Source organism: Penicillium cataractarum, assembly GCF_028827025.1.
Source record: "Penicillium cataractarum strain IBT 29864 chromosome Unknown utg000004l, whole genome shotgun sequence".
Classification (NCBI taxonomy): domain Eukaryota; kingdom Fungi; phylum Ascomycota; class Eurotiomycetes; order Eurotiales; family Aspergillaceae; genus Penicillium; species Penicillium cataractarum.
The window spans coordinates 96,546-121,320 of NW_026622740.1; the positions used below are offsets into that span (position 1 = coordinate 96,546).

Here is a 24,775-nt window from a genome sequence, read left to right on the forward strand (position 1 = left end):
ACAAATTTTCATTGAACATACACATGGAGTACCAGGAATAGAGAATTTCCTCAGAATAAAGAACCGTAGTATGGCGATTCAACATGAAGCTTCTATCATGCCCATGAGGTATTTCCCCGAGAATCCGATTCGTCGAGTCACTGGCCACTCTGGTCGTACACCTTTACTCCAAACTTCCAGACTTGATCTACAACCAAACCCGAGGTAGTTTGACCTGTCACAAACTCCTCTCTCAAAACAACGAAGTCGGCATCGGCACCCGCTGTCAACGCACCCTTCAGATGTGACAAACCCAGAACTGCAGCAGGCCTTGAAGTGACAGCCTGAAGTGCAACGGGAATCGACACACCCGTCCATCGACGAAAGTTGTTCAGACACTGGAGCAGAGTGACACAGCTAAAAAGAGCCCTTAGCACTCAGAATCAGGGAACCAAGAGAGAGGGGATATGCAAGATACCTTCCTGCAATAATATCAGTCCCTTCGAGAGTAACAGAAACACCCTTCTTCGTAAGCCGCCTCGTAAGCCAATCGATTGTCCCATCCTCGCCACCAAGAAGTAACAAAGCATCAGTCACCGAGACAAGACCATTTGGATGCATCAAATGCGCTAGCCGGATACTAGCTGGATGGACGTGATTGCCATCAGCAATGATACCAAAATACGGACGATCGTTCACGTTCGAATCTTCCCCGTCCCCGGCCTGTTTCAAGATCCTGGTCTCATTCTCCAGATTTAAATCTGCTGCTCCACCCAATATTCCAAGGGGGCCGGGCTCACGGTGATGGTGGCCATTCATCTGGTTATACAAATGAGTAATCATAGTTGCACCCGCGTCGATGCCAGCCCTGGATTGCTGGTAGGTCGCGGCCGTGTGGCCAATACTCATTATGATTCCAGCTTGACTCAGTCGTTTGATCGTGTCCAGGGCACCTGATCGCTCCGGTGCCATAGTGATCATACGAACACGAGAGGGGATAGATCTGAGGCTTGCCCGTTTCGACAAATTATCCGAGTTGACCAGATTATTGGATCCATAGGTTTCAAACACACGCTTTGGTTCGCTCGTTGCTCCTGATGCATGGATAGCATCTGGGAGATGGACGCCCATTCGATTATGGGCAAAGAAAGGTCCCTCACAATGTGCACCGAGTGACTCGGATCCGTCGAAAGGGTCTCGAGACGGAGAAGGGCCCAAGAATGGTAGGTTCTGAAATAAGCGGTCATCTTCTGCGCATTTACTCAATGCAGTAAGAGGAAGGATGTAATGACGCGTCACAAAGCAAGCCTATGACGAACCTGATGGTATCTCTCTGGCAACTGACTAGTCATTGTAGGTAGGAAGCTCGTAGTTCCCGTTGTGATGAGCTTCCGTCGGACATCCCTGTACCGCTCTGTATACGACAAGCCAGCATAGTTGCCGGCGATATCGTCCGAAAAATCAAATCCATAGGCACCATTGATCTGCAGGTCCAAGAACCCCGGGGCCATAATGCGATCTTGGAGATCGATGACAGACGCCAGTGGAGCGGGGTTAGGTGGGGGAACGAAGACCCCAGCCTTGGGGTCAACCCACAAGTCTCCAGAGATCAGTTGGTCGCCATGGGCAAGACGCGCATTGATGAGATGGACAAGACCGGACATGGTGACTTCCTGAATTATAAAACAGAGTATATCCGCCGTCATGAAAGAAAAGGAGTAGATTATGTCGGTAGGATGTAGCCCCGACAAAAACTGGGTCCGACGTCGCATCGGCTTGATACCAGCATATCCGCAAGGCTGAACTAAGCAAGACATTAAGAAACGAAGGTTATGTACACACGGAACGCTCTATGTTATAGAACCATGATGCGCCAAGAAGTAGAACAGCGACACAAACAGAAAAGATAAAGCGAGACAGCTAAAAAACGGACATGGACAATCGTCTCCACATGCTATTGGAACTGGACATAGTTTGCTGGAGAAAATTGTCAGCAAGTGCCAAACTCGAACAGGAACTGGATCAACTAGATGCTTACCTGGAAATTGGCCTTCCCGACCGTCGACTCGCCCGGTCCACCACTCATTTTGGTTGTCTGTCCGGGTGACAATTTCGATCACGTCGCCAGCGGAGAATCCAAGATCGCCGTGAGCTTGAGCCTCGTAATCGTAAAGTGCGACCACCGTCTCAACGGGCTTGCTGAGATGCGCGGGCTTCGCCCGTGGAGGTGGCGGAGCAGGCTTGCTCTTAGCTGCAGCAGAGAAGCTGCCGCCCGTTGGGCTGGGGGATGAGTATGGAGGCGGAGGTTGGTCGGAAGCGGTTGAAGATGCACGCCCACGGCCAGCCTTGGCTTCGGAGGCCTTCAGCGAGCCCAGCTTCGAGTTCGCTCGGCCGAGTCCCTTCGTCTTGAAGTGTACAATCAGTAGTGCCTCGGCGCGCTCTTGGACATCGCCGCGCTTTTGTTCAAAGGCCTCCTCAACATCGAGAGCGAGGTTGAAGTAGCTGATGCTCATGCCCTGCATCTTCTCGTGCAGAGTGTAAAAGACGTTGAGTTGCATATAATAGAATGACTGGAATAGCGGACGGATGAACTCCGCCTCGAGCTGGAACAGCTTAGGAAGCTCTTCCTTTAGCAAATCGTTATAGTAGTTGTAGTCCTGGGTCGCTTGTTCGACATCGTTCTCCGCTTTGTACAAGGCCTTCTCGTCCTTGAGCGACTTGTCCTTCTTATCCTGCAGCTTCTTCAGCGAGGCGCGATGGCGGTCGTAGTCCAGCTTCTTATGGTCGCGCTTGACGGCGACCTTGCGAATCACCTTGATCACCTCCAGCAGTTGATCAGCGGGGCTGATGACTCGGCTCTCGATCATGTCCAACTCCGGGGCGAGGGATTCCTGCAGTTCCCGCACGATCGCCTCATAGTCTTCGCAGGCCTGGATGCCCTCAGGGTTTCCTTCGAATTTGAAAGAGTCGGGATCGGAGGCACGACCGGAGATGGGTTTGTAGAGCTCGGCAATTGCTTTTGAGAATTCGATCTGATGGTTTAGCATGCCTGCACAAGGTCAGCAAATTTTGTGTGTTCGCACACCGGTGTTGATCGCGCCCGCAGAAATCCAGCGGGACTGTCGGAGGGGGTCGTACCGTTGATAGCTTCAAAGTATTTCTTAGATTCATCGTGTAGCTTCTTAGTTTCCTTCTCGAGCTCATCGAAGCGACGCTCGGCATCGGTATAGACGGCATCCTTGGTGTGTTCACCGATGTTGAACTTGACTTTGAGCTGCTGCGGGGCACGCACGATGCTCTTTTGAAAGCCCTTGAAACTCATGACGGTAGGGAAGGGGGTTTAGGAATGATCGATCGGGGGGAGGGATTGTGGAAAGAGAAGAAAGGAAGAAAGCAGGAGTGAAGTGCCAAGGGCGGGGGTGAATTGGAGAGTTGAATCGGGCTTTCCGTTCCCAACTTTGCCAGTCGCTTCAACTATGACATAAGACTCTCCGGGAGCTGACGGTTGCCTGTGGCTTGTGGCTGTACATCCGATCGCGACGATCGGCTCGCCCTACGGTTCTTGGGGGAAGTCGGAATGTGTATGGCTAGAAGATGGGTAAATGACGAACTTTGAAACCCTCGGACCCCCTTAGGTTGATACGATAATTATCCAATTTATGCTGGCCCCCATAATCATTGTGGCGCATGTCTACATTAAGTACGAAGTACTAGTTATTAGTAGTAATTATGTATAGGCACCAGAATTCTCGCAGGGCAGTTCGCGCTTGCACAGCCCTACCCGAAATAATCCACCCGAAAAAGAGCCTGACCTAACCATCTATATTTGAGTCTGTATTCGTAGGCAGTGGACTTGCAAATTAACTCTACAAAGGCCGTTAGTTGCCGATTGCGATGTCGCCCCTCTAGTAGCTTACCCTTCATTAATAGGTGGTGTATACGCATGATTGTAGACTCGACTCGGGTCTCGCAGCTAACAACACTAATCATCCCAATATTTCCGAACTAGAAGACCAATGTTGTTTTCTCTCTTGACATTTCTAGTTATTCAGCTAAACCTTCTCATGGAATCTCATACTCTTAGTTACCTCCAGTTCTCAAAAATGACATAACCACTTCGTCGCGCAGCTGACTAATCCCACATAGCTGTTTCTGCCTCAGGCTGCCGCGGAGAACCGCGGAGAAACCCAGACTCCGAGAACTCCCAAACGGGAAATCCCCGAGTTTATCGGAAAATGTCACCGCCCGGCATCACTGGCTTTGGCCTTCCCTCCTCCTTCCTTTCCTCCCACTTGCAGTACACAACGTCAATCATCGCCATCATGTCTGCTGCTGGCTCTGCTGCTTGGAGACAGGCCTCCCGTGTCTGCTCGAGGCGTCTGTCCTCCCACGGTGCCTGGGCTGCCCCTCGCCGCGCCCTTGCCACCCCCGGCGTGCGCTCCTATGTCACCGAGACCAAGGCCGGACAAGCCCAGGTCAACGTCGAGACCGCTATCAAGGAGGAACAAAAGTCGTTCATGAAGCAGACCGGTGTTGCGCCCCAGAATGCCACCTTGCCCGCCTCCGGAACCTCCGCCGATGCCGCCATGAGCCCGTCCGCCGGTATCCTCAAGCAAGCTACCGTGATGGACCAGGGAACTCGTCCCATCTACCTCGACATGCAGGCGACCACCCCGCTCGATCCCCGTGTTCTCGACGCCATGCTGCCCTACCTCACCGGTATCTACGGTAACCCCCACTCGCGCACGCACGCTTACGGTTGGGAGTCCGAGAAGGCTGTTGAGGAGGCCCGTGAGCATATCGCCAAGCTCATCGGTGCCGACCCGAAGGAGATTATCTTCACCAGCGGCGCGACCGAGAGTAACAACATGAGTTTGAAGGGTGTTGCCCGCTTCTTTGGCCGCTCGGGAAAGAAGAAGCACATCATCACGACCCAGACTGAGCACAAGTGTGTTTTGGATAGCTGTCGGCATTTGCAGGACGAGGGCTTCGAGGTGACCTACCTGCCCGTCCAGAGCAACGGTCTCATCCGGATGGAGGACTTGGAGGCTGCTATGCGCCCGGAGACTGCGATTGTCAGTATCATGGCGGTGAACAACGAGATTGGTGTGATCCAGCCCATGGAGCAGATCGGCAAGCTGTGCCGGTCCAAGAAAGTCTTCTTCCACACCGACGGTGCCCAGGCCGTCGGAAAGATTCCTCTGGATGTGAACAAGTTGAACATTGATCTCATGTCCATCTCCAGTCACAAGATCTACGGCCCCAAGGGTGTTGGTGCCTGCTACGTCCGCCGCCGCCCTCGTGTCCGTCTGGACCCCATCATCTCGGGTGGTGGCCAGGAGAGAGGTCTTCGTAGTGGAACTCTGGCTCCCCACTTGATTGTTGGTTTTGGCGAGGCTTGTCGCCTTGCCGCGCAGGATATGGAGGTAAGAGCCACATTTTCTTGTTTCCCCCTCGATTTTGCTCCCTTACTACTTGAAATATTTCATGATTATACACTGCATGAGAGACGTCAGATGCGCCTTGGGCCGTAGCTTCATCCCCACTGGGAAATTTGCCCAAGGCCGATGACGCCGTTGCAGGGGTAAATGATTGGTTATAAATCTCGCAGGGGAGAAGTCAGCGTGCGTGGATTGGAGAGAAATGCCATTGCTAACTTGAAACCCACTATCTAGTATGACACCAAGCACGTTGAGCGTCTCTCCAAGCGCCTATCCGAGAGCCTGCTCGCCATGGAGCACACCACCCTGAACGGTGACCCCGAGCACCACTACCCTGGCTGTGTGAACATCTCGTTCGCCTACGTCGAGGGTGAGTCTCTTCTGATGGCCCTCAAGGACATTGCCCTGTCTTCCGGTAGTGCCTGCACTTCTGCCTCCCTGGAGCCCAGCTACGTCCTGCGTGCCTTGGGCAGCAGCGACGAGAGCGCTCACAGCAGTATCCGCTTCGGTATTGGCCGATTCACCTCCGACGCCGAGATTGACTACGTTCTCAAGGCTGTCCAGGATCGCGTGCACTTCCTGCGTGAGTTGAGTCCTCTTTGGGAGCTGGTCCAGGAGGGCATTGACCTGAACACGATCGAGTGGAGCCAACACTGATCTGGTTCTTTTTCATTTCTTTTATCTGCATGACTCCGTTTGGCATTAATACTCTCGCTGGAGAAAACTCAAAAAGTCTCCTCGGATATGGCGTTGAAATTTATGGTGTAACAATAACAACCCTTGTACAGAATGCAAATACTCCCATCTTTTTTAACAATAAAACAATAGCTTCAAATTCTATTGAGCAATTTTGTATGCACGTCTCAGTTTCGGAGCAAAAATTGGCCCAATCCCGTGGAAATTTCCAGTCTAAATAGTAAACAGTCTCCTATATCACATTAATCATATTATAACATTCGGTTCCAAATTCCAACTCTTATTTCATCCAGGTGAACTTGCACTCGCAGCCCCCTGCTCCGCCAATTCTATAGATTCATCCCGTACATCAAGATGCACCGTTTTCAATATCTGCAAGCCTCGCCCATCACCCTGATCAATAATCGGATCTTCCTCTCGCTCCCACCCCTTCAACCGATCCGCACTCGCCGAGCTATGCGGGCCCATCTTATTCGGTGGGGATGCCGTACTCGCCGAGGCAAATTGTTTTGATTTCCTCGATCGAGACCCGGACGTGCCGTCCGTATATGAAAGGCCATTTTTGTCCTCGAAGACCGCGATGAAGGATTTTAGGAATGCGGATATAAGGCAGACGACGCTCATGGCAATGTATATCTCGGTTGTGATTGTGGAGTATGCTCCGAGGAGGATCGGGTCGTCGGAAATGATTTGTTTGTTCACATAGTAGAGTCGAATGCCGGCGAGGGGAATGAGACTGTCGACAGAGGTTAGCTTTTGATATTTGGCGAACACCTCGCAGATTCGAACTTACAGGATACGACTCTCCAGAGTCACTCCCACCATTAGCTTCTTTTGTAATGATATTTGGATCTTGTGGATTGCAAGTCCGGCGTATAAGAATAGCAGGATCTCAGTGATGATGTCGAAAACTGTAATTGCGATCCAACGGGGGAACTATAGCGTGGTTAGTACGCATATATTTAGATAATATTTCATAGCAGTGGAGAGATCTTACCAAGCTACTGCACTGAGCATCGCTTATGTCGTACCACGGTTTATCGCTGCAGCGAACGGCCAGTAAAATTACAGACATCACCGTCCAAGCAATCATGATAGCAAGAATGCCCCGAATAAGCCGAAGATTCATTTGTGAGAAGAGGGTTTCGTAGAATAAGCTAGATGTAATTTTCGAGAATCCCAGGACAAGGACGGAGAGAACCTCCGCTGCATATGCGGTCTGCTTGATAGTCAGTATCAACTCTGAAAATACTGACTTTTAGACTCAACTTGCCTTGAGCATCGGTTCATCTGCAACAGTGAGAAATTCTGTCCGTACCCCCCAACCACGATGGACCTGGCAAAAAACAACTGCTACTTGAACAATCGACACAACCTAATTTTTCAAAGAATGATCAGTAAGCATTTTCGAAGGGGGAGGAAGGGTAGACAAGATGTTCAAGCATCGCCAAGGGATGACTGGACCAATGGACCGACCTACCACAAGTATGCCAAATAGCAGATCATCTCGTTGGAAGATATGTCTCTGAGCCGCCGAATAGGACCTCGCCGCAAGAGAAGCTAGTACCAGAACCAAAGCCAACGAGGTCATGATCACAACCAACCCGCCATGATTATTATCATTATCCGTCGTAAGAGGAGGACTCACTCCCGAAGGAAGCGGCGTCGCAGAAGCCATCGGCATGGCTGGCTAACGAGTAGCAGCAGCGATAGCAACGACAGCAATGACGACAAATAAACCACATTGACCGGATGACCGGAGTAGGAGTAAGCTTTAATACATAAGGAAGAAGATAAGGTGTGATTTTCAGCGCCGGGGCGATCCTCTTTTCTTGGCCTTTTTCTTCTTATGTTTCGGAGGGGGGCGGCGAGGCACAGCCGGGATCATTGGCTTATTTGCATTAAACAGGGTTCATGAGGAAGAAGGGAGGGAGGGCTGAACAGGGAAATGGTAATACCTGTAATGCAATGCTGAAGAAGGGCTGGAAGGCAGCACAATCGCTTAGTAGAGTAATCGGTGGGAAAGGCTTTCCAAGGGGGCCACGAGGATTTACCAATCATCGCCACAACATGGGTATGTGGAATCCATGAGGATCGGGCGCAAACAAGGGAGATTATTGGAGGAGATGCAGATGGAGGAGCAGTACAGTATGTTCTTTGCACTTGTTCGGTCGGGCATGGGACTGGAACGCCTAGTTCCGATCGGCGTTGTGCATGGAAGTACGGAGTATATCCTGCTGGTTGGTTCGTTGTGTGATTGTATTTATAGAAAGCTGAAGTACTGTATCGTGCAAACGGGGTTAGTTTCATGAGGATTCTATGTTATACATTGGCATCAATGCAGGTCTCATATAGTATGGTATCATAGCTATGGCTACTACAAAGATCAAGGGTATTCTACATATCAATACCTGATAATCCCATTGATTGTATTCAACCCGGGTCTAAACATGTGTATACCATAATACAACAGGTCAGCACATGAGCCCGTATCTGTGGGTGACGAAGATCAGCCCTTCTTCAGGCAGCATACATATGCAGGGAGGTTGACCCCCCCAGCAAACAAATAGTAACCTAAGAAGGTTGTCACTAAGCAAGTTACACCTCGCATAGTCCAAAGGTGGCGCCATGGTTCGGTGGGTCTTGTATGGTTTCATTCGAGTAGCTTTCTTGCTGAATACTACTGTATACGGAGTAGTGGCTACCTAAGAGTTCTCAGAACCTTAACATAACTCATAATGGACCCATAGCCCGAGCTTTGAACAAGGAGGGCCTGAGGATCGGGTTGCATGCGGCCACAGCGATAGTTTCCCCCCACATGGTCAACACGCGAGTCGGCTGCTGCGGTCGCAATGTGAGTCGATTTTAGCGTCCCTCCTCTGGTTCTCGTGACACGTAAGCTGCCTTGGCATGAGGTGCTTGCCTGGGGGTTCAGCACATTATCTTTTTCTTGTTTAATCAGGCATGTTCGGACATTCTCAACCGCATGGCTCTACAGATGAGCCACGACGTCGATTTAATATGGAGATTTTGGTTCATAGTGGGCCAAGGCGGGCGGCCCGCGATGTGGACAAGCCATGGTAATATCGAAAACTTCTTAATGGTCCAATCGACTTGTTTAGTAGCTGGTCAATGCCCCAGCAGGATCGAGGATCGACGGCCCACTAGGTGTAGTCCAAGAAACTGGAGAGACTAGAGACTTGCAAGCAACCAAAGTAGTACTGTAGTACTGTAGGACTAGGACTAGTGGTTACTCTGTAGCCAACCAGGCCGACGTCGGGGGTCCAGCCCCAGTGGAGAATGCGAGTGTTTGTGAGCCACACGACTTCAACTTCGGTGCATTCTCCGTAGGTACTCGATTAGAACAAAGTTTAATACAATATCAGTGTGCCCCCTCATTGAATAATTAAATCGAAAATATTATATCATCATCTGCCGCCGCTTCTCTTCCTTCCGTACGCCCTTGTTCTGCCCTTTGTTCACCCCTGCGCAGTTACCCGGTCGTCGATAAAACAAAAAAAATCCTCCATCGCCGACCATGCAGGCCCCTAACAAGTCAACAAGGTTGGAGACGATGGATATGGAGGTCCATCCACTCGATCAAGATGTACCGCCTACGCAGAAAGGAACCGTCTTGGACGACCATGACATGCAGCGCATGGGAAAGATCCAGGAGCTCAAGGTATGTCGGCTTTGCTCAGCCGAACGTTGTCCCCCCTCCCCCGATCGAAGTCCCCCTCAATTCTCACATTCCTCGACCAGCGAAATATGCGACCGGTGGCTGCCTTGAGTTTTGCTTCGATTTTGCAAGCAACGTGGGAGTTCATTTTGATGTGAGTTGGATACTTGCCTACGAGCATATGGGGCGCGCGAGCAACCATTGTGAAGAGACACAAGCGCATTATGCTGACCGTGAATTGGATGACTTCAGTTCGAATGATCAAGGGTTAGAAAATGGCGGACTACCGGGCATGTTCTGGTCCTATATCTGGACATTTATCGGGTTCGGGTTTATTATCGCATCGCTCTCGGAAATGGCATCGATGGCACCAACATCGGGCGGACAATATCACTGGGTATCCGAGTTTTCGTCACCACGACACCAAAAATTCCTCAGTTATATCACGGGCTGGATGTCGGTGTTGGCATGGCAAGCTGGAGCGGCATCGGGATCTTTCCTGACTGGAACCATCATTCAGGGCTTGATTAGTGTCCGGAATCCGGAGTACGAACCGAAGAATTGGCAGGGAACGTTGTTTGTGTTTGCGATGGTGTTGGTGATTTACATTGCCAATGTTTATGCCTCGGATTTGATGCCAATCCTGAGCAATCTACTCATGATTCTTCATGTGTTGTCCTGGGCAGTGGTTTTGATCGTGCTGTGGGCGATGGCTCCTCATCAATCTGCCAAGGCTGTGTTTGTCACTGGATGGCAGAATGGAGGAGGTTGGTCTACGATGGGATTGAGCGTGATGATTGGACAGATTTCTGCCATCTATGGTTCCCTGAGTACGTGATGAAATATCTGAAGGGCCGTCGACAGTGTATTAACTGGATTTGATAAGGCTCCGATGCATGCGCTCACATGTCCGAAGAAGTCAAAGACGCTGGTCGTTATGTCCCCGTTGCCATCGCCTGGGGATACTTTAGCAACGGCATCATGGCTGCAATCCTGCTAGTCACCTTCCTCTTCTCGCTTCCGTCAGTGGAAGATGCTTTGAATGACAACACTGGGTTCCCATTTATCTACGCCTTCAAGAATGCAACCTCGATGGCAGGTGTAAACGGCCTCACCTCGATCATCCTTCTGCCTGTCATTTTCAGCAACATTCTTTTCAACGCATCAACCTCCCGCCAAACATTCGCCTTTGCTCGTGACAAGGGCCTACCTTTTTCTCGCTTCATCAGCAAAGTCGATCCGAAACGACATATCCCCGTGAATGCCATCGCTCTATCTTGTATCTTCAGCTGTGCGCTCTCGCTCATTAATATCGGATCCGAGACTGCATTCAACGCTATCATCTCGCTGAATGTGGCTGCATTGATGTACACTTATATCATTTCGATCAGCTGCGTCATCTACAAGAAGATCTGGAATCCCGAGAGTCTTCCAGCGAGGCAGTGGGATATGGGACGATGGGGACTGCCCGTTAACATCATTGCGCTCATCTACTCCTGCTTCGCTCTTTTCTGGTCCCTCTGGCCAAGCGAGAGCAGCGTTACCGTGGACAACTTCAACTGGAGTGTGGTCATCTTCGGAGGGGTGTTCTTGCTCAGCCTCTTTATGTATGTAGTGAAGGGGCGAAAGGAGTACGATGGGCCCGCAGTGATTGTGCAGCGAGGGTAATCGCGGTTGTATCCATATAAAATGGCATTCATAGACTATTTATCTTTTTGGTCACTCGTGTGATCTCGTACAAAATTTGCTTCAATCTGCTCTCCCAAAAGTCTGACAATCAGTAGCTCTCCATTGTACATATTTTTCGATAGTAGATACCATGGTCTCAACAGAACGAGATTCTCGAATGGAGCTTTGAGCCCTGGAAGATGCTTCTCCACACTAGTATGAAATCTAACCTCATAAACCAGTGAAAGCCTATCTTTGATAACCACTGGTGATGGCCAAGTATGGGGATAATGTGGTAAGGCATCGATGTTGAATGCCTTAACGAAGCGCCAGATCCTCTTACAATATGCAAGCCATTCCTTACGTGCATGACTGTCCGAGTGGAAAGTCCTGTCTCCGTGCGCCAAATTGGTAGCTTCATTGACCAGGATACCAAACTCATGGTTGAATATGCCCAGCCTGCTATGTAGTCCGGTATACGATGAACTATCCCGCAAACAACAGATTTCTATGGAATCAACGCATGTCAAACACACCCACTCAGCGTATGGTCAAGATATCACCAAATACAAAAAGCTGCATTCGCGTGCCCGCCGAGTCGAACCCTCAATTTTGCGTTCCCCATACAATCTAACAATTTTGTCACTTTTACAACTTGCGATGCTCATCGACTTCAAACGGCCCGGCCTCGATGCCATATCCAACAGATAACACCCTGTTTCAGAGCACCCACACTCTTGAATTGATTTAAAAAGATACAGGTACACTCTCCAAGACTCAATGAATATACTGGTATCAAAATCTTTTAGAAAAATAAAAAAAAGATAACCCGGGGCAATCCCCGATTCCCACCCACCCACCAACCCCGTTCCTCAATCCGGAAGAACACCACTGGCGACTGAGACTAAAGCAGAACTCAACCGACTGCTGACCCGAGTAGCTCAAGCCAGGGAAGCCAGTGGACTCCAAAGAACCACTAGACCACCGGGAGGGGGAAGGTTATTTGGGAGAACTTAAAGTAAATGATAAGCCTTTGTGTCTGAACCAGTATGAAAATTTCTTTCATGGCCACAATAGTCTTAACAGGATGAAATAGAATTATACCATGCTTTACCCGATTTCTGCGTCTTGATAACATTGACGCTACACTTGATACACTACCCACGTGACCTTTAATCGAGTAATTTATTTCACTACCAGAGTTATGCAGCTATTCATAATACTTAGGTAAGCGTCTACAATTATGAACGATCGGACAGGACAGACACAGAACGATGCTAGGAGTATGTAGAGATAATCTTGTACAAGTGAATTTCTAAAACAAAAATGTTCTACAAAGTCCAATTTACCCTATTCTAACCACTTCCTCTCAAAACAAGCTCACGATTGACGTTGACACTGCCATCCCCAGGATCGCCACCCCTACGTCTCACCGTGAACTTTTTGGGGTAGCGTAAGTGAAGGCGAACGAGCTAAAGTCTCGCTTAGCGACCGGCCATCGGAGAACGCACTCTGACACCCAGACTGCGCCGCGTCCACAGGGCCTCCGGTTCATTCTCTAGCACTCAGACTAGTCGCTTTAGCGGGAGGACCCCGTCTCGCCTTCACCCAATCTAATTTGGCTCACCCGCGGAATGCAGCCTTAGTAGAACTCTATGGAGGGTCCGTTCCCTGGAAGACAATGGGCCGATATAAAGCTCCTTTAAAATGAACTCAAGTCTTTTGGATGGGGTTTCATTTATTCATTTGACCCCCCCCTCTATTTTCTCCCCATCAGTCAGGTCTATCCCTAGTACTGACCTAACTTGACCCAAATTAACGCTGTCCATCCCCCTCTAAACAGCCTACAGACTCATCCTATATCGGACCCATCTTACCCGTCCTACTCCCTCCGAGTGTTCCAGACTGGTGATCCTTTTCTTCGGACTTCTGACCGGAATTAAATGAGAATCTAGGAAATTCCGTCTGCTTAGAAATGTCTTCTCGCGGTGAACTATTACGTGCTCTTTCTCGGGCGATTATCCCGCCGGACCAGAAATGAAAAACTCTACAGTCACACTCTTTCCGCTGGGCTTCCTTTGTAGACGTCCTTTTAGCAACTTATTCAACTAATTAACGTCTTTCTCATTTTTCCTTCGCATCAAAGGCTACAATTCAAAGTCTATTATCCCTGGTCTTTACGCTTCTCTCCGGGTTGTGCCATTCCCTCCGTTCGCATCCGGTCTCGAATAGCCTTTCGGACAACTTCTGGAACGCCGCCACCCCTCTCTGGTGTCTGGCGGGCTTTTTGTACCTGGTCATTCCTAGAAACATCACCCCACACTCTCTCCTCTGCTTCTAGTCTATCCCCAAGAGGCTCGCTCATCCTGTACACGTTGACATCTGCATGAACCCTCTTGAACCCGGTCTGTTCCTGCAGTTCCGGATCTGCATGGGCGAGTCACTCGTCTATCGCGTGCCTCAACTTTAAACCCACGTGCCTATCCTCGTGCTTCAATTTTCGTTCCTTGATCCTTGTTATTCACTCCATATTTGACAATGCTACCTCCCGTCCCCTCGCTAGCAGCCTACGGCATCTCACCCGACCATGGCTTTCTCTCGCCAGAGCCACCCTTGGAGACCTTGCCGGATCTTTACTATGCCAAGTGGGAGGCGGTTGTCGCAAATCTGCAGCCATTATTGCTGAGCAAGCGCATTCGACAGATCATTGATCGACTGCCTATCCTCTCTACAGAGCATTTGCATACAGATGCCGAGTGGCGTCGAGCTTATGTCGTCCTGGTGTTTATGCTCCATAGCTATGTCTGGGGTGGAGAACGACCAGCCGAGGTATGATAACACTATACACTATTAACCTATACCTCGAAGATATACTAATGTATTGTGTATCACAGCTGATCCCACCACAATTAACGGTCCCATTGTTCGAAGTCTGTGAGCGATTAGAAGTGCCCCCGGTTGCAACCTATGCCGGAGTCTGCCTCTGGAACTACAAGCCGGTCTTCCCGGACGAGCCCGCTGATAACCTGAGCAATTTGGCCTGCCTGCAAACATTTACCGGCTCACTGGATGAGCAATGGTTCTACTTGGTCTCCGTAGCCATCGAGGCTCGGGGTGCCCCATCAATCCCTCTGATGCTGCAAGCTATCACTGCAGCCAGAGTGGGCAAGACTCGCGTGGTGACAGAATGTCTACAGCGATTGGCAGAAATTCTGGATGAGATCACCTCGCTGCTCCAGCGGTTATACGAAAACTGCGACCCATATGTCTTTTACAATCGCATTCGACCCTACCTGGCTGGCAGCAAGAACATGGGCGATGCCGGGCTACCACGGGGCCTGCTTTACGACGATGGCCGCAACCCACCCCAGTACCGCCAATACGGCGGTGGTAGCAACGCCCAAAGTTCACTCATCCAGTTCTTCGACATCGTGCTTGGCGTCGAGCATCGGCCGACTGGGGTGACTCGTCAGGACCAGGGTACAGCCCCATCGACCGAAGACGCTCCCAAGTCTCGTCATGGATTCATTCACGAGATGCGCGCGTATATGCCGGGTCCTCATCGGCGATTCCTAGAGGACATCGATTCCATTGCCAACATCCGCTCCTTTGTCGAAGCGCGACGCAGCGATCCTGCGTTGCGACTCGCTTATGATGCCTGCCTCGCCATGCTGCGCAATATGCGCGACAAGCACATTCAAATTGTGTCCCGCTATATTATCGTTCAATCTCGTGGTGCCCGTCGAGCATCGCAGTCTGGCCAAGCACCACCAGCTATGAACCTTGCCACTGTTGTTCCCACCGACAGCAAGAAACTACGTGGAACGGGTGGTACTGCACTTATCCCGTTCCTCAAGCAGGCTCGAGACGAGACTGGCGAGCCTGCTATTGATGCTTGGGCTCGACGGCTACTCAGCAATAGTCCGGGAGTTCTGGATTCTGCTTCGCTAAGCAAGGTTGGTGAGCAGCCAGATGGTCATCTCGAAGTTGTTGGTCTTTGCGGGACATGGACAGCGGATGATAGCGAAGGTGGAATCTGCCATTGGTGATGTGGTGTGGATACCGGTTGTCTTGTCTTTTCGAGCGTTGCATTTAGCATGATTTACGTTCCTTGCAGTTGCAGCGAACATGGGTATCGGGCGTTCTGGAAAATTCTAGCGTGATTCGTTCGTTTCTATGTACATACATTTTTACAATGCTGATGACACTCCAATCATTCTCTTACAATCCAGATGTAGTCTACGGGGTACCGGTACAATGTCATCATACCCCTTTCTCTCTGTCAAGTCATTATCGAGAATCACACCACAGACTGCCAAATGGTAAGCCCCACCGTATGCTGTAGAAGCTTTCCGTCCGTTTCTTTTTCTTCCATGACGCACTTTGTGGAATGAATCTTGGTGGAAACGAACGCCAATCACGTGATGTGACATCAGTGGACGATGATGTCATCGATCGCGGTTCTTGATTGTTTGTCCTGAAAACAGGTCGATGAGATGTATATAAGAAAGGCCAATGCCATGGCTAAAACGAGGCTTTTCTTTTCGAATCAACAAAGAAACCTCTTCTTTCTCACAACTCTCCATTATCTCCAAACTTGACCACTTAGTCAACTACAATCCACATATCAACATCAATAACCATCAACATGTCTGACAACAACTCTTCCACTCTGGGCTCCTATGTCAACCAGGCCACTGGCATGGCCCAGCGCGCCTTTGGAGCAGTAACTGGTGACTCCTCCACCCAGGTACGCAACGCATCCCCTACCATCCCAACACCTCTAAAACCCAACCCAAACTAACCCACCACCAGGCCAAAGGCGAACTCTCCCAAGAACAAGGCGAAATCCAAAACGCCAACTCCCACACCACCGCCAAGCTAGGCAACATCACCGCAGACCCGAACACCGGCGCCGTCGCCAAGGACAGCAGCAAACGCTCCGACGGTTCCTGGGACCAGACCATCGGTTCCGCGAAGGAAGCCATCGGCAACGCTATTGGCAACGAGAACCTGCGCCAGGCGGGCGTTCAGCAGAACGCCGCTGGCAAGGAGCAGGAGGCCAAGGGCCAGTTGAAGGATTGGGGCGAGGGTATCCAGGACCGGGCTCAGGGACACCTTGGTGCCGTTGGTGCGGCTATTACTGGTGATCGGGAGGAGCAGAAGAAGTTTGAGGAGATGCATGATGAGGGCAAGGTTCGTCAGCGTGGAGCTGAGGCTGATATGGCCAAGCGTCAGGGGGCTTAAGCTGCTTCGTTCTGAAGGGGTGGTTTCATTTACCTTGACGTTATGAGCTATGGCTATGGCTGTGGTGATAGTCGATGGGTGTGGATGATCTCCCGTGCGGCTTGATGCTCGCGCTTTTGCTTCTCGATTGTGTTTTACTATTACGATTCGACGACTATGATATCCAATTTGACAAGACGATTTGCTTGAACTGATGCCGGTATTAGTCTGTAGTCTGTAGGCGTAGATATTGTAGTATTATTGTCCGCTTATCTGTGTGATGTACACCTTCACACTCATTCTGAGGACAGCTTTGTTACTACTAGTGATCTACCGTACAAGATCGACCGTAGATCAACTCTATCTCGCAACGGCGCAACGTTCTAATCCAACGTAGACCGTTAGGACTAAGCATACATCGCAAGATACTTCACCTCCAGAAGTGTCATAAATTTTCCGAGCGATCAACCTTGAAGCAACATGCATTTGCAACCCCGCTTCAATAGCGGCACATACTACATCAGCATAAGCACCTCGCCGATCCTCGGTCCGCCTCATAGTCCAGCCCCAGGCCTCGACACCCCTGAACGGGATTGGACAACTCACCGGATGTAACCGACCAGTCAACAGTCACTCCCATCATCCTGCATAAACAAGGTAAACTGAGAAACCGGTACCAACGGAGTATCAAATGGAGCAGGCTACCGAGGAAGGCCGGATCGGCGGTCCAGAAGGTGGGGGCTAAGCACTTGATATGCTCTACTCGGTATCTGTACATAGATCTGTTAGTTCCAAGCGAAAGGGCCTGTCTTACTCTCGATTCTGTCGTGACTGACTATTCTTTTTCTTTACTATCTGAACTACAATTTCCCTTCATTACTGATTCTCACGATTTTACGAATAACGATGAAATTCACGAGCATTATCCTCGCTCTCGCAGCGTCTGCTTTGGCCATCGACCCTCAGCGTCGTGATACCGCAACCGCATCAGCGACAAGTACAGAGGATCCCAGCGGTTTCAACATTGGTCAAATCTCCAGCGCACTGTACATCCCCATACTTGAATTCCCACCTCCATACCTAATGCTAACTCCCCTCCCTTCCCTCCAGTGCAAACCTCCAAATGAACACAACAGCAACCGCCAACTTCGGCAACATCTCCCCACCACCCAAATCGCTCATCCCCGAAATCCTCTCCGTCGTCCCCGTAACAGTTCTCTGGGAACTGATCAACGCCCAATCCCGCAGCTCCCTCGCCAGCGCATTCAGCGCCGGCAGCACCCCAGCGTGGTACAGCAGTCTCCCCGCAGACGTGAAGAGCTACATGTCCGTGGTGAAATCGCAGATTTCCGGCGGTGCGTTGACGGCTACGACGGGGTTGGCGTATGAAACTACGTCGTCTACTAGTGGAAGCACTGGTACAGGCACAGGCACAGGTACTGGAACGGGGACGGCGAGTGCTGGGGCGACGTCTACGTCAAAGGGTCTAGCACCGTCGCAGCCTACGGGGTTGACCGTGTCGGTGATTGGGGCGTTGGGGGTACTGGGATTGGCGCTGGTGTTGTAGAGTGGATCGAGAGCTTGTCGGGGCTTGTCTTGGATGTACTGCGGGGAGAGTATAAAGTGGGGAGGATGAAATATTAGAAATGAATTCATGAAATTTGGGATATTCAATTACGAGTTCAATGGGATGTGAAAATGTGAAATGATTGATGAGATTCCTTTTTAACCGATGGAGCCGCAGGGCCTGGCTTGGTCTAGGTTCGGAGTGTACGCTAGTCTATAGATGTAGATGTAGATAGTCGATAGTTTGAAAAAGCACACTTAGATGTGACGAGAGTGCATGACAATGATATGGTCGCAATGTTGCCATTTCAACCCAATAACCCGACTACTATCTAATTAACAAAACCAAAGATAAGACAATTAATGCCTGGTCTTGCTTATTTCCCCGCTCATTTTTCCAGCTCGATGTAGACTTCCAATTCCGGCTTCATTATTCAATTTTTCGGTTCCTGCTTTTCGGTGGTGGCGTCGTTCCAGCACTGAACACTCGACGAACCGTGGCGTCTGAGACCCTGCAAGCCCCTCCACTTTTCACGTTCTCGGGAGTTTGTTAAGTTCCATTCATATGTGAGTTCATATGCCTCGCTTGGATAGATGGGCTTGAATAGGATGTGTGGTAGACTCGCCACGAAATAGATTAAAGATCTTCGATTGTGGATATTTGTCGTATCAAGTATAGGAGAGTAGCGAGTGCAATAGATATCCCATACTGTAGAGTACACTTTCTAGACTTCTGTACGCCATCGGGAGCCGCCGATCGCTACTCAAGTCAACTCGAGCTCCGAGTACAGTACTACTTGACTCCACGGTCGTGGTCACAGTGGAGATCACATGAAAAAGGCATGATCCTCTTTCGGCCTCGAAAAGAGTGAACCTGCAAAGATGACAGGTCCAGTCCGCACGTACACCAATCACAACTCAACTCCAGCTTCATCCAGGAATGACTCGGTCCACTTGCCAGGTCGGGGCGGGCACTAACTACTCCCTTCGGCGAACCGACTGGAACTTGGCTGCGAACTAGACCCTTTCTGCAGTTAGTCACAGTGTTAGTCTCTTCGTTCAAGCTAAGCCCTTAGCCTGCACGAGTTCTTTTTCCCCCTCGGAGGGGTCCGATCGCCCGGAGGCTGATCAGTTGCCGAGTTAAGCCATCCGGGGAGTGGGCAAAAATGGATGATGCGGGGATCGCGACCGAACTTGCAGCCTTTCCAGTTGAACCTCCCCCGCCTATCAGGATCAATCAATTCTCGCGATTCTTTCTCTTCGTTATAGAGCGTGATTTTGACTGGTATTTTCCTCTCACATGTTGGTCCATGTTTCCCGTATTTCCCGTCCCGGTGCGATCGACCTCGGCGTGGCAGGGCCCGATTCTCTCGATCGTGGAGAGACAGAGATCCATGCCAACCCTGTCCAACTAACTGCTTGTGATGCACTACGAGACGGGTATTGGTTGACGGTTCGCGGTTAGGCCAGACTTTCAGCCTCGGGGAATTTTCTCATGGGATGTCCACTTTTTTTTGCCCGGATCCGCTGGCGTGGGCTGAACGTTGTACTAGTAACTAGGATAGAAAGCAAGGAATGAAACTATCATCCGTAGACATGCCTAGACAAAAGAGGAGACAGAAATGAGGAGAAGAGGAGTCATGAGCGGAGCCCTAGTTACGGGGTCTGTTTTCTACGAAACTAAGAATTAATGGTCTAGATGGGAGGAATCTACCGAGTTACCGGATGAGGTCTCACTTATAAGACCGACCAGTGATTAAGTGGGTTTAGACTGTTGGATTTACGAGCACGCCTATCTGACTTTATCTACGCCAGAGATATACATAGTGTCAAGAATCGCTTCTTTGACGATCATTTCTTTTCCTTCTTCCTATACCTAAGCTCCCTTAACTGCAAACTCATATACCTATAACCTCAACACACCAATCCATAAACACATCACATCTCACAATGCGTTTCTCCCAATTCTTCCTCCCCCTCGCTATCGCCCCTCTGGCACTGGCTGCCCCCGAACCCGCTCCAGTTCCCAACCCCGTTGCTGCACCCGCACCCGACAGCACCGGCCTACTATCAGAGCTCCCAACCATTCTGAGCGCTGTCGAGGAGCTCCTCAGTCAGGATACTCTCACCAAGCTGGGGACTATCATTGACGGAGCGGCCAAGTTGCTGTCCTCGGATAATATCGACGTGTTGCAGGATATTCTGGGCAATGCACACACCTTGTTGACGAAGGAGTTTGTGGATAATACGACTACTCTTATTGGGGATGCTACGCCGGTATGTTTGCCTTGAACAAGATATTCAAAAAAGTATACAGTGACTAACATAATGCCTCTTATTAGCTTGTGGAGGATGTTTCTAAACTTCTGGGTGGTGTGCTGGGCTCACTATAAGCTACCATTACCTGCCAACGCATCTGTAAATAACAGTGCATTGGAAAAGGAAACGATGCCATGATTATTCTTTACACCATTCTTCTCGTTGCATGTTTATATTTTCCTTTAAAGAATATGATTTGACGATAGCATACGAAATCGAACGGACTCAAATTATTGTAAACTTTCACTGTACAGCAAGACAAGTCATCTCGAGGATGCGGGTACAGCAGCGAGCGTATCTCATAGAATGGGTATATACACATAAAAAGCAAGACAAGAACAGAAAACAATTTCAATAGTCACAAGAGAAAGGTAAAAAAAAACACTGATCATACTGTACTGTGAATCCCTCGTGTGCTGTGCATTGCATTGCATTAACTCACCCAATCCCTCTCAATTCCCCCCACCTAAACCACATTCAACTTCTCCCGCAGTCGCTCCTTATAATATTTCAACGGATACGAGCGTACCTTATTCGGCATAGCCGGATAAACCGCAGTCGAGAAACCCATCCAAGTCCGATACAAGAACCGGGTACTCCCCGTTGAGCGCAAGCCATACGCATCCCGCAGCGTCGGCGGCAGCATTTCAATAGTAACCGCGCGCAGGAACGGCTTCAACTTTTGCACCCAGCCAGGCATCTCGGTACTCTCGCGCAGATCCTTCGCAAACTGGGCGGCATCAGTCGAGACGGCCAACTTGGCAATCTGCTCATCCCAGTAGGTCCAGAACGCCTGGCGGGATTCGGGCCATGTACCCGGCGGCACGCCCAGGTAACTAATCAACAGGGTAAACTCGGAGTAACCGCGCTGGGCAGTCTGATAATCGACACGGCCGTAGACGCGCTGATAAAAGTCCGTCGCGGTCGCGTAGAGAGTCGCCGCCATCCATAGCTGTAACTCTGGATGATGCGCGAAACGGTTATTACGACCACCGCCTAGACCGGGGGCCTCGCCGCGTTGCAGCATGTCGAGGAGGGTCTTGCGTTCGCCGCGGTTGCCGAAGACGAGCGTCGAGATGTAGCTGATGTGGGCCTGGAGAGCATCGATAAGCTCGGTGGCTAGGGCCTTGTGGCCGCCGGTAGGGTGTTCGGTATCGCGGATGGCGGGCAGAGCGGCTTGGAGGAGGAGAGCGGCGCCGGAGCCGGCGAAGAGGATGCCCTCGTTTAGGATTTGGGGCAGGATCTCGAGTTGGTCGAGGGCGTGGAGGCGACCAGCGTCGCTGGAGGAGGCGCCATTGGAGTGGGTGGTGGTGGTGCCGTTGGCTTCGAATTGTTTTTCGTCGATGGGGGAGGGAGGGGAGGAAGACATTGTGGTAGTCACAATCGTAAATAATTTTATATTATAGAGGTGGTTGTGTTCAGGAGGAGAGAGAGAGTAAATCAAGTTGATGTGATAGGGGGGTGGATTATACTAATGATGGAGGAGTCTGGGGAACCCAAGCTTCTAACTATGAAAACAAGAGGACTCTCCCCAGAAATTCAAGAAATAAAACTAGAGTCTGAGCATGAGATTTCGGTCATTTCCATTTTTTTTTTCATGGAGTCCCCGCAACCGAACCCCAGACGAAAACCGAAAAAAAGGTAAAATCATACTGTATTAGCACAAGGGAATTTATTCTCAGTCCGACCCGAATCCACCCCGACTCCATACTTCATACACTCCAGGTAAAGCTTTGATATACCTATAGTACAGTAGTAATTACATACATACTCTTGTGCATTATCGGGCACTCCGCGACATTTGCCGACTCGGCCCATGTGATTGTCCTTTTAGTTCGAGAGACTCCACCCCCCTTTTTCCGCATTCTCATCGTCCACTCGACTGACTAGACCCAAAATCCCCCCTTCAGCCGCGGTTCGCAGCAGATCGCCATTTGGCTACGCCAATCCTTACCCCGTTCGACCAGTTCGGTCCAGTTCGGTCCAGTTCACTCGTGGATCCTATCTTAAATGAGGAATGGTGCTCCGACGCCATCCAAGCTTGCCCTGATCCACTTATCCTCCACTTAACAGGGCCCTTCAACCCTTGTTCATGACCTTCCAGGCTTTGAGCCTTGAAGGCCAAGAGACTCTCTCCCCCGCTCGTCATCCAGTTTCTCCAGGTCTCGTGCTGGTCTCCATCATGGTCCATTTCTGTGGTTCCAATCCGGGGCACGAGTGGATATTTCGCTTCTGATTGTCCAAAGAATCCAAACAACTCCAGTCACGGAGGATTGTCTCCCTTTCTGGTCGTAGTCGACCACGGGCGCTGCTTCTTCCCCGGAGGCCCGATACCCCGTAGTTAGGACATTCTTAAATTCGCTAAAAAAATGAAAAAAAGTCCGAAAAGAAACTAAATAATAGTCTGTGCTATGCCGACTTTCTCATGACTGTGCCCATTATTATTCCATTCTTCGGGTGGACTACTCCATACTTTCCATATAATCCAGACTATTTACCAAAATATTAGACCCTCGTGTCTCCCCTCGTCGCGTCTCTTTTCCCCCCTTCCTCTCTCCCTCCTCCCCTCTCCCTCCTTTCTCCTCCTCCCCCCAGTCGTCACAATGGGCAAGAAAGTACTAGACGACCGGCCGGCCTACCTGAGCTCCGATAATGCCAAATATTCGCTCGGTGTGCATCGTGGCCCCTTGCCCACTGGCAACGATGAGATCACCAAGCTTGAACAGGTCGAGTCGGTCGGTGGTGTCTCTCTAGCGACTACCCATCGAACGCGCAAACAGAGAATGGCTCGCCATTGGAAGCGTTTCTGGTGCTGTTACTTGGTCGGCAATGTTATCTTTTTGGCCATTTTCCTGCCCATCTTGTAAGTCGCGTTCTAGTCCCCGAGTGGAGTATCAGACCCTGAATCTTCAATTTTGAACATTGGGAGTCTGTCGCATACTCAAAACTATAGTCTTAAACTATAGTTTATCTTGAATCGCGCAATTACTAATTTCTCAATAGCTTCCTCGTCATTATTCCCGCCATCTCTCAATTGGTCGTGAATAAGTCCAGCCTTGTTCTCGTCAACGCGGCAGTCATGCAGCCTCGGCCCGACTCCATCCAGTTGACTCTGCAATCTGCATTGGACCTGAAGATCGCATTGCCCGTGCGCATTGAACCGATCGTGCTGAATTTGTTCAACCGCGACACTGGCTCCGACAACCCCTGGGCCAATATCACCATTGACGGTAAGACTATCAAGGGTAACACTACTCTCGGAGTCACCGATACACATACCCCGTTCGCCAACGAGACCATCTGGACCAACTACGTGCATGACGTCGTCTTCAAGAAGGAGTCCACCTTGTCACTCCGTGGCTCGACTAATTCCTACCTCGGAAAGCTCAAGTCTCATGTGACTATGGACAAAGATGTGGTTTCGCCGAGTAAGTGAATCTACCTGTATACAGGCATTGCTATCTTCCAAAGTACCCATTTTACTAACTCTGAAAAATCTAGCACTTGACTCTTTCACTGGCTTCAGCATCTCCGACGCTACTCTGCTGCTACCCGCCCGCTCGGACGGTACCAATCTCATTGGCAATGCCACTCTTCCCAACCCATCCGTGTTGACCATCGAGATCGGCACGATTATCCTTGATATCTACAGTGGCAGCCTCCTCATCGGCAACGCTACCCTGGAAGGCCTCACTCTCAAGCCCGGCAACCACACGAACGCCATCACCGGTGTATTGGACCTGAAGAAGATCATCGCAAACCTGGGCGAGGTGCTCAAGACACAAGCATCCGCCCTCAAGACCGGCAATCTGGCCCTCGACACAGTCACCCGGTCGGTGGTCTGGAACGGCACCGAAGTGCCTTACTACACCAAGGTGATGCACGAGCTCACCCTCACCGCGAACGTGGGCCTCGTCTCTACCTTGAAGAACACCCTGCACAACCTGCTGCATTCCGACGGCAGCAGTAGCAGCAGCAACTTGACCTCCCTCATCCCCAGCCTGAATCTCACCTCCGATAGCAGCTCGGTATCATCCAAGCTCAAGCGCAACGTCCATCTCCTGGACGCATTCAAAGACGAGCACCCTGTCAAGCGCGATGCGATCATCGACTCGCTAGCAAACCTCTATACCAAGGAGTAAGCGTCGACGATCGATGCTTTAATATCTTTTGATTTGATTTCCTTTTCATCTCCTTATTT

The 24,775-nt window shown here is 50.4% G+C and overlaps 10 protein-coding genes across 10 annotated transcripts; 7 read left to right on the top strand and 3 right to left on the bottom strand.

Annotated features, from left to right (window-relative positions):
* Positions 1-137: 137 nt before the first annotated feature.
* On the bottom strand, positions 138-3,301 carry N7496_004564 (amphiphysin; the record flags this gene model as incomplete). The annotated part of the gene is made up of 5 exons (XM_056697493.1): positions 138-396; positions 458-1,209; positions 1,299-1,783; positions 2,018-3,028; positions 3,118-3,301. 5 exons carry the CDS (start codon positions 3,299-3,301, stop codon positions 138-140), a joined length of 2,691 nt encoding a protein of 896 aa, XP_056556018.1.
* A 1,000-nt stretch (positions 3,302-4,301) lies between these two features.
* N7496_004565 (IscS subfamily cysteine desulfurase) lies at positions 4,302-6,077 on the top strand (the record flags this gene model as incomplete). The annotated part of the gene is made up of 2 exons (XM_056697494.1): positions 4,302-5,405; positions 5,655-6,077. The coding sequence occupies 2 exons, from the start codon at positions 4,302-4,304 to the stop codon at positions 6,075-6,077; spliced, it is 1,527 nt and encodes a 508-aa protein (XP_056556019.1).
* Positions 6,078-6,401: 324 nt separating this feature from the next.
* N7496_004566 (uncharacterized protein) lies at positions 6,402-7,800 on the bottom strand (the record flags this gene model as incomplete). Its single annotated transcript, XM_056697495.1, has 4 exons — positions 6,402-6,852; positions 6,910-7,052; positions 7,114-7,335; positions 7,597-7,800. The coding sequence occupies 4 exons, from the start codon at positions 7,798-7,800 to the stop codon at positions 6,402-6,404; spliced, it is 1,020 nt and encodes a 339-aa protein (XP_056556020.1).
* Positions 7,801-9,654: 1,854 nt separating this feature from the next.
* On the top strand, positions 9,655-11,463 carry N7496_004567 (putative GABA permease; the record flags this gene model as incomplete). The annotated part of the gene is made up of 4 exons (XM_056697496.1): positions 9,655-9,798; positions 9,879-9,949; positions 10,048-10,625; positions 10,682-11,463. The coding sequence occupies 4 exons, from the start codon at positions 9,655-9,657 to the stop codon at positions 11,461-11,463; spliced, it is 1,575 nt and encodes a 524-aa protein (XP_056556021.1).
* Positions 11,464-14,001: 2,538 nt separating this feature from the next.
* N7496_004568 (indoleamine 2,3-dioxygenase) lies at positions 14,002-15,512 on the top strand (the record flags this gene model as incomplete). Its single annotated transcript, XM_056697497.1, has 2 exons — positions 14,002-14,292; positions 14,358-15,512. The coding sequence occupies 2 exons, from the start codon at positions 14,002-14,004 to the stop codon at positions 15,510-15,512; spliced, it is 1,446 nt and encodes a 481-aa protein (XP_056556022.1).
* A 599-nt stretch (positions 15,513-16,111) lies between these two features.
* N7496_004569 (uncharacterized protein) lies at positions 16,112-16,710 on the top strand (the record flags this gene model as incomplete). The annotated part of the gene is made up of 2 exons (XM_056697498.1): positions 16,112-16,213; positions 16,279-16,710. 2 exons carry the CDS (start codon positions 16,112-16,114, stop codon positions 16,708-16,710), a joined length of 534 nt encoding a protein of 177 aa, XP_056556023.1.
* Positions 16,711-17,595: 885 nt separating this feature from the next.
* Positions 17,596-18,256, top strand: N7496_004570 (uncharacterized protein; the record flags this gene model as incomplete). Its single annotated transcript, XM_056697499.1, has 2 exons — positions 17,596-17,735; positions 17,800-18,256. 2 exons carry the CDS (start codon positions 17,596-17,598, stop codon positions 18,254-18,256), a joined length of 597 nt encoding a protein of 198 aa, XP_056556024.1.
* Positions 18,257-20,205: 1,949 nt separating this feature from the next.
* Positions 20,206-20,648, top strand: N7496_004571 (uncharacterized protein; the record flags this gene model as incomplete). The annotated part of the gene is made up of 2 exons (XM_056697500.1): positions 20,206-20,532; positions 20,598-20,648. 2 exons carry the CDS (start codon positions 20,206-20,208, stop codon positions 20,646-20,648), a joined length of 378 nt encoding a protein of 125 aa, XP_056556025.1.
* A 392-nt stretch (positions 20,649-21,040) lies between these two features.
* On the bottom strand, positions 21,041-21,943 carry N7496_004572 (oxygenase MpaB family protein; the record flags this gene model as incomplete). Its single annotated transcript, XM_056697501.1, has 1 exon — positions 21,041-21,943. One exon carries the CDS (start codon positions 21,941-21,943, stop codon positions 21,041-21,043), a length of 903 nt encoding a protein of 300 aa, XP_056556026.1.
* A 1,234-nt stretch (positions 21,944-23,177) lies between these two features.
* N7496_004573 (DUF3712 domain-containing protein) lies at positions 23,178-24,716 on the top strand (the record flags this gene model as incomplete). The annotated part of the gene is made up of 3 exons (XM_056697502.1): positions 23,178-23,437; positions 23,578-24,002; positions 24,076-24,716. 3 exons carry the CDS (start codon positions 23,178-23,180, stop codon positions 24,714-24,716), a joined length of 1,326 nt encoding a protein of 441 aa, XP_056556027.1.
* Positions 24,717-24,775: the final 59 nt, after the last annotated feature.